The sequence below is a fragment of the Callorhinus ursinus genome, unplaced genomic scaffold, assembly GCF_003265705.2.
Source record: "Callorhinus ursinus isolate GAN/ISIS: 27379988/994484 unplaced genomic scaffold, GSC_fseal_2.0 scaffold59, whole genome shotgun sequence".
In the NCBI taxonomy this organism is placed as follows: Eukaryota; Metazoa; Chordata; class Mammalia; order Carnivora; family Otariidae; genus Callorhinus; species Callorhinus ursinus.
This window is the reverse complement of record NW_027397121.1, coordinates 4343704-4357157: the sequence shown is the minus strand read 5'-3', so window position 1 is coordinate 4357157 and position 13454 is coordinate 4343704. Positions and strand designations below refer to the sequence as shown.

Below are 13454 nucleotides of genomic sequence, written 5' to 3'. Positions count from 1 at the left end.
ACGCCTTCCAAGGAACCAATTAAGAGAAAAAGCGTTAGCAGTTGATGGCAGAGGATTCCTATTATGCCATATAGATGAGTTTTAAAATTGCAACCTGCTATTCAGAGCCTGAATATTAATCCCAAAGGAACTCATCCGTAGCTTACTTTTGAAAAAGTAATTCTAAAAAGAAACAGGTACTAGGCGCCTGGCTGGCTCAGTCAGTAGAGCATGTGACACTTGATCTCAGGGTTGTGAGTTCAAGCCCCATGTTGGGTGTGGAGCCTACTTTGAAAAAATTAAAAAAAAAAAAAGTACTGAAGAAAATCGTGATGCACCCCTGAATCAAGAGGAGACTGGATGACATCAGTATTTAGTTTCACTTCAGTAGGCAGTACGGTTCAAGTCCTATTTCCTAACTCCCTCTAAGAGAGCAGGAAGCAGAACTATCTGAGGAGGACCAACACCAAACCAATGGTTCTGAACATGTTTCTTGAAACCCTAAGTTCTGCAAAGACAACACACATTCTGGCTGCATTCAGCTTCCTCCTCCCGCCTGCATTTCTGATCCTGGATGATCTTTGCTCTTCTTGCTTCTTTTTGAGGCTCCTTTCCCTAGCCCAGAGAGGGTACTAATGAGGGGACCCCACAGGACTCCTGGTCTGGTGGACCTGGAGGGTTCAGCAGAAGTCCCATCCCAGGAGCCTGTGAGGTTCCTGGTCAACACCAGGCTGGGTAAACAGCTGTACAAATGTCCACAGCAATTGTCAGCAGGTGTCCCCTTAGCCTTGCTGCAGGGGAGATCCCACTGCCCCGCAACCCTGAGCCAGGTGGGAAGAACACATGCAAGTGGCCAACAGAAGATGGTCTCTTTATACAAACTAACCCAGAAGGCTCGTTCTCAAGGAAAAAAGCAGGCCCCAGTCTCCCTAAGACAGAAAAGCACATTGCCTAAATATGGTGATGAAGTGTTCCAATGGTCTGCAATTGGGTTAAAAGAAGCCACCAGCAATCTGGCCCCTTTCAGTTACAAGCCACATTTAATTTTTTTAAAACATTTTATTTGAGAGAGAGAGCACAAGTGTGGGGGGGAGGGGGAGGAGGGGGGAAGGGGGAGAGAAGCAGACTCCCCGCTGAGCAGGGAGCCCAATGCGGGGCTCTAACCCAGGACCCCGAGATCATGACCTGAGCCAAAGGCAGATGCTTAACCAACTGAGCCACCCAGGCGCCCCCACATTTGCTTTAAAACACATCAGATTCACACTGTTTTCACACAGTTTATTCAGAAGTTTAAAATGTGGGCATTTTCCCCTAAAACAATCATCCCCTGCCACTCCCCACACACAGACTATCACCACTCCTGTGAACTCTTTACCGTGCTTACCACACATACTTGCAAAACACCTGGGGGTCAAAACCTCAACTATTTGGTAATACAATGAAACTACAGAGTTACACAAAAGAATCTCATTTACTTCCTTTCACTAGCAGACCGTGAATGAAAGATTAAGGGGCAAACATTACCTTCGTCCAAAGTTAATACTTCCCTAATATTTTTTTTCTTCCTCTAAGACATTAAAACCCAAAGCAGTTTCATTTACTCCTGTAACTCTGATATCCCATTTTTCGTTTGTGAATAGCTAAGCCAGGACATACTTTTCAAGGTGATCTTAACCTCAAGACTGGTAGAAAGCAGACTCCCAGCTGCAGCTTGGCCATGATGCTTTGCAACAGGCAAAATCACCACAGAGGTGAAAATGATGCTTTCAGAGTTCTCAAAAACTTTAAAATAATGCATTACTATGGAGCCTCCACATTTTTCTGATGCAGCAAAATTCCTCTTAAGGTGGTGGCAGCTGTGAAAGAAAAGGCACTTTGTGCTAAAATTCCGAGGGTCTCTCATGAGTGCCACAGCAGAGAGGCCTGCTCAGCCCAAGCTGCAGGCTACCCTTTAGGGTGGAGAGGAGCATCCCCCAGGAAGGCCTCTGCAAAGGAAAAATCTGTAATCATGATTCCAAGGCAAAATGGTTAAACTGGAGAGGACAAACACAAAGACCGAGAGAGAGAAGACAAAACACAGTTGCACCAAGGACTTAGGAGTGAACTTCACAGGGATTTGTAGGCTGGCTCCGCACTTCGTACTGGGCCGGTTCCTTCACTTCCAAGGAGGTTCTGGAGACCGAGCAGGGGCAGCACCTCAGCCAAGGGGGTTCCAGGCCTGCTGCCTCGGCCTGGACTCTCCTTGCTGTGTTCCCAGGAACAGAGCGAGTTCCTGCTGGCAGCACTTGTGGCTATTGCTGGTCCGCAACAACATCTGTCTTAGGGATTTTCTAATACAGCCGTGAAGAGACGGTAAGGGTTTTCCACATGATCTGGGAGTCCTTGGCAAAGCCCAGTGGCTTGGTTCTTCTGAGAGCGACAATGGATCACGCTAGTATCCCCCATCAACACTCAGAAAAGCAGCATGAGTGTTTCAGACAGGCAGGAGGAGAGAAATCAATGGATTAAGGGTCTTTATCCTAGTACCATAAATAAAGTGCACCATGAATGGAGGCTATCAAGAGCCACTCGCCTGAGGCCGAGGTATGGGGAGAAACTACCATCACCACCCACTCAGAGGATGGTGGATCATTTCCTTCAGCCAGAATGCTGGTTGCTGAGGCTTTCATTATTGCTTTATTTCCTTAGTACTATGGAAATTTTAGCTGTAAAGGAAAAAGAAATACTGGGTGGGCTTGGCAGAAAGCATGTCTGTCACAAAATCACAGAAATTGGCTGATATTCAATAAGTCTATGTTACAATTTCAATAATGTTTGATGATGGCTGTTTTTCTCCTTCATTCTGATGAACTTAGGAAAACAAGTTTTTTAAAACCTCTATCAAATCGGCTCATGAGGCTTCTCACCGAGCAGTACACCTGTTTATGGCTGATGTAGTAGAAATGGCTGTCTTTGTTCTACAGGTTTCCAACGCATTATGGAAGAGAATCCACTTACTGTCACATTTCAGCAGAGTTTACCATGACACACTGGCGGGTTCCATAAACTTCTTGGAAACTCTTTCAAAAGAGTGTGTGAGAGGAAAACCGTGATGTTGTACCAAGAACTCCTGCTCCACTGAGGATTCTGTTTCAAGGATACTATTTGGCTGCTTTCATGTAGGAAGGTATTGCCCCCCGAGCTGTCAGGCCCTCAAAGCGCTTGTACGTGTAATTGATGAAGACCCAGTCTTTGTTCTTGTAGTCAGTCTCAGGGTGATTACTTGTAGCCACTGGGAAAAAAATAGATGTGAGAGTTGATTCACTGCCTTACCCCGAGGGACTACTCAGTACTGAGGACATGACATTCGGAAGAAGATACCACAGTTTTTATTTGGGAAAAATTGTTTTTCACTCTGCAAATCTTCTACATTTGCTTGTCTATGTTCTTTGAACCTCCTACTTCTCACAAATACTTTTAAAGTTTTATTTCCCCATTTCTGTCATTTCAGGTTACCTAACCTTTAATAAATAAAAACAAAAGAACAAACCTTTGTGATTTCCCCACCCCATCTAGCAGCTAAACATTCTCCATTCAACAGGGTGTCACTGCTCCCCAGCATTAGCGCTGGAAAAACACTTACAAAGAACTGGAAGAACTAAAGTTCCTCTAGCTGACCTATAAACACAAGCCCCAGACTGGGGGGAAATAATGTGCTTATCGTGCAACAGGAGGCACTGTTGGTGATGTTACCTGTTGGCTTAAGAATATCAGATTCTGGAAACTCATCGAAGTTTGAGGTATCATCAATGCTTTTGATTTCAATAGATATTGCAGCAGGTCTCTCTCTGCCAAGAACAGACATGCCAAAAATTACTACGGTTAGTAATCACGTGGATCACAGCTAATTACGTCTTTCTCCACAAAGCCCCCTGGCCTGACACGGGGAAGACTATCCACAGGCAGGCAGCAGGTGTTTTCTCTGAAAAGCTTCTGACACTGAGCAACCACGCCACCTGGCCACATCCAAACAAAATAAGAAAACAGAACTAACAATGATCCATAGCTGGGAAGAAAGACAAAAATAATGAGAAAAACTAAAATCCGAAGTTAATGCACTGCCCTCAGGGTCTGCCCTGTCTGTAAAAGGGGAACTAACCCTCTGGATGCCCACACTGCCCCCCTCCTTGGGCGGGGCACTGCCCTTCTACCAGAGGGGCTAACCAAGAGAAAGCTAAAAATACGGCAAAAAGGAGCCAAAGGTAAAACTGAGAATAATGCAAATCGAAACACAAATATGGAAGAGAGGACAAGGTCTTCGCCTTCTGTTTCTGTTTGGCAACTGCCGAATGCCAAGTAAGAAGGGCGGCTACTGGCCGCACTCCACAGCCCTCCACGGCCCTGCCGTGGCCAGCTCCAGTCTCCCTCTCCATGCCCCTCCCACCTCCACGCAGTCCTTTGGACTTGAGTGCCCTGTGGCCAGGGACGGCCCTGCTGGTGGCTACCAACACTGCAGAAGCTGGTGTGTTCTAGGTAAGAGCAAGGGCAACACGCTTCTTAGGTGCTCCCTTCACCATGGAAGCCAAATGTCACTTCACTTAGGAAATGGCTGCTGGCTTCACCATATCCCCTGGCACATGGCTGACGGGAAGCCCCTACTCCCATCCTCACCACGAAGGAAAATCCAGAAAAGACCCTGAATCTCCAAGAAGCCCTCTTCCCTTACCTGGCTTGCCAATAATGGTGCTTCTAAATTACTATTAAGCAAATTACAGCCTTTCTGAAATAATCCTGAAAGTTTTTATATGGATATACCTGATATGTTCCCAGTCAACGCCTTCAAAAAAAGAATTACTTTTGATTTCCTCAACTCCAGGGGCTCCAATTCTATGTTCCCACTCACAGCAGAATCTGGAAAACACAGAGGCCTTTCAGCATACCTCAAATAGTCTCTTTGGAAAAAGAGAAGGAATAACCTTCCCGCTTTTTTTAAAGAGAGAAATGGGAGAGAGCAAGGGACAGACCCAGGTAAATAAGTTAAAAAAAAAAAATGAATTCACTCATGTCAAAAAACCTGGGTGGGAGGTGGGGGAAATGTTCTCTGACTAATACCTCAAAATTAGATCCTTGGCTTTCTCAGAGATAGGAACTTCTGGAGGAAAAGTCAAAGTTTCTTTCCAGTTCATCACCTTCTTATATGTCTCTTGAGGGGTCTCAGAACAGAAAGGTGGGTAGCCTGTAATAAAAAAGGAACTTCGGAGCTTTTACACCCCAAAACTTTGAATCTGACTGAGAGCATTCTCCTTAATATGATTCTATCCATCTTTAACCCTCCATAACTTCCTCCATGACTTCCACTCATTCCAGAAAACATCTAAACTAATTTTTCATTTTCCCCCCAAACTCCCAAGCCCAAGGTGAATTTGTGCTTCTGGTACCACAAGGGAAGCAGCTAATAACGGAAGCTGGGAAAAGAAAGGAGGACATACACAGTGTTGCACATGGGAAATCCCTGTGCCCAAAGAAGAAATGAAAGGATGAAACAACATCACTGAGAAATGACTGTTCTAGGAATATCCTTATATATGGGTAAAGTGCAAACAAGTTGAACAAGAAAAAAGCATAGGTTTTAAAGGTGACCATCGTGCCTCTTTTTGAGAACTACAGACAAGGGGATAAATACTCTCAGACCATATTACTCCGCATGCCCTCCACACAGATCACATCCGCCTCCACAGGCATCCATCCAATGTTCCCGAAGACAGCGCAGCCAGAAACCATCCTAGTCATCCACAGACTCAAGCACTCAGTACCACCATGGACATACTCTCTCTCCTAGTGCTCTTGGGCATATGGCCGCCCACCCCCCCAAGTGTCCCCTAAATACACAGACACACCATCCAAATAAGAGGGAGAGAGATCAGAGGGTTCCATGCTTTGAAAGCTTAGAGAGAGGAAGGGGAGAGCAAGAAAGTAGAGTATGTGAGGCAACGCCCCAAAGTTCTCTGCATACAGTGAATGTTTAAGAAACGCCAGAGCCCGGAAGAGCTGCTAGGAGAGGATGAAAAGGGGGAAGAAGAACAGGGTAAACGACCGGCAAAGCAAGCACAGGATGCCAGGAAGCCAGATGACACAGTTGGCTATTTGACGGCCATGAGCTTTCTACCTAGGATACTTCTTGTTGAAAGATAAGAGGGAAAAAGTGCTTCGATCACCCCCAACTGAAACAGTCTATTATCAATATGGGACTCTTTCCTGGCTGCACAGAAAAAGTCCTCTGAAAGCATGCAACTTACCGATGAGCATCTCATACATGATCACCCCAAGCGACCACCAATCACAGAGCTTGTTGTACCCGGTCTGCATGAACACCTCAGGAGCAATGTAGTCAGGAGTGCCTACCGTGGAGAAGGCCTGAAACACGTACCATACATCAGGGGGACCCCGCAGGCAGGAGGGTGCCCAGAGTTCTGTTCTAGAGACCAAAGGTTCCAAGCACCACCTACGGCTACCCACAAACTAAGCAGGATGCCCGGTAGCTTAATGGCAAACCTGATTTGCCAGAGCACTTCCAAAATGAACAATAAAGCTTCGTCAGGGAAGCAAGAGATGCTTCCTACATACAGCCAAAGCCCATGGTCAATCAGGACGAAGGTATCCATCTTAACAACTAGTACCATAATTTACTGAGCACCCAGTGAGTGCCAGGCTCCATACCTCTTATATGCTTCTGAGCCTATTTCATCCTGACACAACTTAGCAAAGGACTTTATCAGCAAATAAAATCTGACACCCGAAACAGCTTTGTTCATAGGCTCAGGACTAGTTAAGTGGCAGAGCCCAGTTTGAAAATGAAATACCTTGTCTAAATCATCCCTCTTTCCATCATATTCCTTGATTTGGCAAAATCATAAAGGGAAGCTTTATTATTACAAGCTAGTCATAATCCTATAGGTTAGAGACTTATGGCTATTTACCAAACGTACTCATTTATGCAAACCGTTCTTAGGGGAATGTTTTCTAAATTCAAGTAATCCATTCTCATATACCAGGACTACCATACAATACTCAAAGCCTTCCAGTGTGCTCAGCATTTGGGCGTTTACAACATAGAAGGCTCTGATCTAAGCGCTTTTGATATTACAGAACTTCTAAGGTAAAAAATAACATGTGTTGTCTTTTGAAAATGTTTATTATGGCATACTGCAAACATACAGGAAAAAAACAGACAGTACAACACGCATGTACCTATTGCCCATATTAAAGAGAGGTTAATCATCTGCCGTATTTGTCTCAGATCAATTGTTTTTTTAACGACACAAAGCTACAGAAACAATTAAAACCAGTCCCTCCCTCCTTCCCTACTAAAGTCAAAACCACCCTGAAGTTGCTGTGCTATGCTTGTATGAATATTTGCATAAACGACATTATTTCCTGAATATTTCAATTTTTAACAAAGGGTTTCACTACAATGCTACAACTTGTGTTGGCTCAGCATTATGATTTTGTGATTTATTCATGTAGCTCTGGTTCACCCATTTCACTGCTGTACACATGTTCCATTATACAAATGTCACAATGTTTTTTTATCCATTCTTCTGTTGGTTTCAATGTCTCACTATGACAATACCCGAACAGACATTCCTGTGACACCTCCTGGGCACTAGAGCAAGAATTCTCTAAAGGATATATACCAGAAGGAGTACCACTGGGTCTTGCATTACAAACATCTTCAACTTAACTAGACATCTTCCAACTGTTTTCCAAAGTGCTTAAACCTATTTAAACAACCCCAGTGGGGATGAGCTCCTGGTGTTCCATATCTCACCAACACTTGGCTCTGTCAGACTTTTAATTTTTGCCAATCTGATGAATATGAAATGGGATCTTGCTGTTTTAATTTACATTTCCTTTATCTTTAGTAAGGTTCAGCATGTATTCATTTATTGATTAGCCATTCAGGTCTCTTTTCTCTGAATTCCCGTTCAGATCCTTTGCCCATTCGTTTTTTAGTTGCATTATCTTTTTTCTTATTGATTTGTAGGAATTCTGTATGAATCCAGGGCATTAATCCTGATTCAGACATAATCCTTTATAGTTTTACATATTGGAAATAACTTCTCCCAGTGTGAGGCTTATCATTATTATTATGGTGATGTAATATATGTTATATACCCAAAATGTGTAGTTATCAAATTATGAAGAATAATAAAAATGAATAACCATGAGTTCAACTGAAGAAATGAATCATTACCAATGTCATTAGAGCTAAACATGCACTCCTTCCCTTCCATCCTCCTGCCTCTCCTAACCCCTACGGTTCAATTTTGTTTATCATTCCTCTGCTTTTACAAAGAAATTTAATTTTGCCCCACATCTGTCTCTAAGTGAGATCTTAGCCTTATTTTGGGGCTTTGTAAAAATGGTATCATTCTACATGCAGTCTTCTGTTCTTTGATTTTTCTTCTCAACGTTTTGTTCCTAAAATTGATCCATGATGTCAAATGTAGCTGTAGTTCAATTACTTTCACTGCTGTAAAATATTCTACCCCACAATGTAACCATTTTCCTGTCAAGGGGACACAGGGTTATTTCCAGTTTTTTGCTATCACATAAATGCAATAAGCATTCTTATACATGGCTCCTGGTTCACAAGGACAAATTTTTCCAGACCATATGATTAGGGGTAGAATTGCTGGGTTGTAGGGTATGCACATGAACTACAACATAATTCCAAAGTAGTGGGACCGTGTGGCTTATCTTCTCATTTGTTTATGTCTTTCAATATATAGAAGGGTTTTTTTTTCCTTTAAAGTAAAATCAAATTTTCCTTTATGATTTGTACTTCTTGTATCTTAATATTTTTAAAAAATCCTTCCTTATTCCAAGATCATGAATATATCACCCTATACTTTCTTCTAAACTTTTAAAGTTTTATTTTTCCATCTACTACTTTTTTTGTGTATACTAAAAGGTAGGAATCAATTTTTTCCATATAGAATTGTACACTGTTTTCTTTTAAATTAAATAATACAAATGCCAGTTGTTGTTTTTAAAGCTTTAAAGTCTGACACATGGACTGTGCTCTCCTCAAGAAGTATTTTCATTCTAATTATAAAAGTTAAGAAACTACAGAAACCCTTCAATTTAGAAACTAGATTTATCCCAGCAAAGCTGAATGTTAAATAAATCTTATTTGCTAAAAAATTCTATTATAAAACCAGAGATGGGGGTGCCTGGCGAGTTCAGTCAGTAGAGTATGCAACTCTTGATCTCGGGATTGTGAGTTCAAGCCCCATATTGGGCACACAAATTACTTAAAAATAATATATATATATATTTTTTAGCACTGCAGCCAAAGGTTAACTCTTGACTTGCTTTAAAAAAAAATTTAAAAATCAGAAGATTCCTTACCTTTCGTTATCTTCCAAAACACAGGTAAATATCAGTTTCCCAATAATGCAGGAGCTATTGTTTGAGAAACAGTCTCTTCAGTGGAGGGTCTCAACCTTCACTGAACAGTAAAATCACCCAGAGTCCTTTCAAAAAATCAGACACCCAGATTACATACCCCAAACCAACTGAATCTATCTCTGGGAGTAGGACCCAGGCAGGTTCTAAAGTCCCCCAGGTGATTCTGATGTGCAGTCAAGGTTAAGATCTACTACTCAACAGAGAGACATAACAGAAGCATCTGACCAAATTCGTTCCTGACATTACCTAACCCTCAACAAGCTATGCAAACAGTTTTTCAATCACATACAGAATTCAGATACTTAAAGAGTATCAGAGTCCCTAAGGAAAGGAGACTATCATGTGAATGACTATACCAATCTTAAGTATCCCCAAGTTAATGTTAGGAAAAGATATCAAAGATGAATTTTAGTTACTACATCTCCAGAAGGGTTTGGTTTAAGATAATGCCTCTCCCAGTGCCCAGCTGACCAAAGAAATCATTATACTCAAATCATGGTCTGGTCTGAGACCCCACTGATGGGCCTCAAAAAATGCAAGCCTTTCTTTTGATGCTTTCTTAAGCAACCTTACAGGCCTCCATTTTCACTAGGACAGACAGCTACTTACCAGTGACCTACTAACCAAGTTATTAAAGATACTACAGAGAACTCTAATTCAGTATTTTACCAAGAAGTCTGACTGAAATACAGCGTTTGGCAAACCCACCAAGTTACTACTGCATACGCCGACAAGCAGAAGTGCCACCATTTCTAGATGATACATGTGCGTGACCATCATTCCGAATTAGCCATCATTTTCCACAGCTGCTATTCTTGCTTTCTACAACCATTAGTTTAGCTTTACCATCATTTATTTCCTCCACTATGGGTTTCTAGCAAAGCCTAAGTATGCGGTGATACGCCTTTCTATTATCTCTGTTCTATAATTTTCCAATAACTAGACCCTGGGACATAGAGATTATACTTCAGATATAAAGCAATGAATCGGAATAAAAGTCTGCCTAGACAGCAATATTTCACTGGTGAATTTGTTCTATTTAAATACTTACAACATACTATCAAGGTAAATGCAATAATGTTACTTATTTTTAAGCTTGTAGGGCATAATTTTATGTGTACATACTTAAAATACTTATAAAGTTAAAAGCACTTTCCTTAAATTTCTCTCCAATTTTTATCAAGTTCTCTTTTCCACCACAAAGTAGGAAAGCGTGGGGCAGGTGAACTGAAGTCCTGACTTGGCTAAGTGAATCAAAATTTTAAAAGTTTTAGAACCCCTGCCTTAAAGCTCTGGGTAGGTATCTGTAACTTAGTTTCATCTTGAGAGACCTCCAATTTAAATATATCCCCTTTACAACACCATAAAAATAGGGAACAGGTGGAACAGGAAGGAAAGGGGCTGTCACCAATATAAAGGGTCAGAATGAGGTCCTCCATTAAAATCCTCACAACCAAAACAACCTAATACTACCTTCCCTCCTTCAAAAGATTACCTTTGGTGCCACTGGCAGTGACAGTGTCCTATTAAGGTAATCTTAGAAGCAAGGAAGAGATACGCTGTAAACATTTATTGAATGCAAATTTATGTATCTATTTTTAAAATTTATTCATACTCGGTTTGTAGCATTTAAAAGCCACAGATATTACTTACTAGCTGACGTCTATTTCTTTTCCAGGTTTCTGCTTTCCTTTTGGAATTCATGTTCTGGAAAGCTAAAAGCAGAGAGAACAAGTCCTAATCAAAGTTCAGACAGGTATGTTCACTACTTTTTTTAGGCTCTGGTTCAAGCCACATGAGGCCTTAAAATCTTGCTTTTCTGCCCATACATCAGTAACACTAGATAACACACTTCCCAGCAAGTCTGTAAATTGGAATCAAAGGGGTCTGATCTTTAGCATTAGCTCAAGAATCACACAGTCACGTGGGTCATGCGGCCAGAGAGGACACAGTCCTTCATCAGAATTACGGGGAATACAGTTTCATCAGTAGCAAAGGTCCCAAAGTGGACCTAAGACACTGATAATTTCTCAAAACTATCATCAAGTTTCCAAAAGTAATAATTGGTACATATTCAGAGACTTCTGAATTTAGAACACATTTTTGGCATAAGCTTCTCCAGGATGAACTGTAACTGTACTACATAGTTTCAGTGGTTTAACAGTGCTGGAGTGAAAATAACACTTCTAAAGATCAATTTCTGCATGACAGAAAGAAGCCCCTAGGATAAATCTAATCTGGAGTTGGTCCCAGGACTTTTTCCTCTACTTTTGCTTACCTGCCCTATATTCACCCCAGTAACCTTCTCAAGCAGAGCTCCAAAGAAGGCTCTTTTCAACATCTGCCTTAAAATTATTTGGTAGCACTCATCTTGCCTCATCATACAATAAAAACTGCAGGCACACCTTGGAAGAGATTTTTATTCTCTAGACTCATGCTGTGAGAATCTCCTAATCTGTTCTGCATATTTTGGTTACCAGGTGAACAGCTCTTCTAGGCCCAGGTAAGGGATAAAAAGGCTAACACCACTGTTTACACTTACTGAAATCACTGGGGAGGCTGTGGTTCAGATTCCTATAAAATTCTGTCCTATGTGCTTTTTTCAGTCCTGTGCAAAGGCCAAAGTCAGAAAGCTTCACATGTCCCTATGGGGAAGAAGAAACAAGGTAATGGATGAACATTCAAGGATGTGGAACAGACATTACGTTCTCTGGCTCCTTACAGTATCCATTACAGCTCCATAAAGTATGCTGTCTTTTTTTCTTTGTTTAGAGGGAAAAATAAAAAATAAAATGTTAAAAGATCCATTATACTAAATACTACCAATAAAAGTATTTCAATTTTTGCATATTATCTTTTTGTCCAAATATAAACTTCCCAACACAGTTGAACCCTCCATGGCATCTAAAGATACTTTTACTACTTTTTTTTTTTTTAAGATTTTATTTATTTATTTGACAGACAGAGAGCACAGCAAGGGGAGCAGCAGGCAGAGGGAGAGGGAGAAGCAGACTCCCTGCTGAGGAGAGCCCGACATGGGGTTCAATCCCAGCACCCTAGGATCATGACCTGAGCTGAAGGCAGATGTTTAACTGACTGAGCCACCAGACTTCCCTCCCCACCATTTTTTTTTTTAAGATTATTTATTTATTTGACACAGAGACAGCTAGAGAGGGAACACAAGCAAGGGGGAGTGGGAGAGGGAGAAGCAGGCTCCTGGCCAAGCAGGGTGCCCGATGTGGGGCTCAATCCCAGGACCCTGGGATCATGACCTGAGCCAAAGGCAGACGCTTAACGACAGCCACCCAGGCGCCCCAGCGCCCCCCACCTTTTTTAAAAGGTAAGCTCCATACTCAGCGTGGAGCTCAACGAGGGGCTTGCACTCAAGACGCCCAGGTCAAGACCTGAGCTGAGATCAAGAGTCAGACTCTTAACCAACTGAACCACCCAGGTGCCCCCTCTTTTACTACTTCTTAAATTCACTCTCTCAAATATTCCTATGTTTCTACATGGTTTTCAAAATCACCATTTTTAATGTCTACATAAAATTCGAATGACTTAGCGGGTGCCTTCAGCTCAGGTCATGATCCCAGTGTCCTGTGATCAAACCCCGTGTCCCTGCTCAGCCAGGAGTCTGCTTCTCCCTCCCTCTGCTCTTGCACGCACGTGCGTTCTCTCTCTCTCTGAAATAAATAAAATCTTTAAAAATATATTCAAATGATTTAGTACCTCATTGCTTACCTAACCATCCTCCTAATTCTGGATCCTTACTCCATTTCTATTCTTCACTTTCATATAATGTGGATTATAAGGACCCCTGATAAGGACCCCTGTGATAAGAGTCTTTGTTCCCAACCCTAACCACGCATGGTAGAGAGGATGGTCTCAATAAATGATTGTTAAATAATGAGTAAATGAACAAATCTTTGTTCATGTAACTTCTCCTCTTGAATTGTTTATGATACAGTCCAAGGAATAAATTATTCCAAAGACAGAGAATGAATGTTATTGCACAGTTCCTG

General features: G+C 41.8%; 1 protein-coding gene across 3 annotated transcripts in view; it reads right to left on the bottom strand.

Moving 5' to 3' along the window:
* Positions 1-1242: 1242 nt before the first annotated feature.
* STK38 (serine/threonine kinase 38) overlaps positions 1243-13454 on the bottom strand; it is a 39842-nt gene continuing 27630 nt past the window's right edge. For all 3 annotated transcript variants that reach the window (XM_025862575.2, XM_025862574.2, XM_073884764.1), the window contains exons 8-14: positions 11975-12077; positions 11086-11147; positions 6255-6372; positions 5071-5194; positions 4774-4869; positions 3712-3806; positions 1243-3250 (exon numbers count right to left, since the gene is read on the bottom strand). In XM_025862575.2, the coding sequence (XP_025718360.1) occupies positions 3120-3250; positions 3712-3806; positions 4774-4869; positions 5071-5194; positions 6255-6372; positions 11086-11147; positions 11975-12077 (729 nt within the window). In that variant the 3' untranslated portion in view covers positions 1243-3119. The remainder of the gene's footprint in view (positions 3251-3711; positions 3807-4773; positions 4870-5070; positions 5195-6254; positions 6373-11085; positions 11148-11974; positions 12078-13454) is intronic.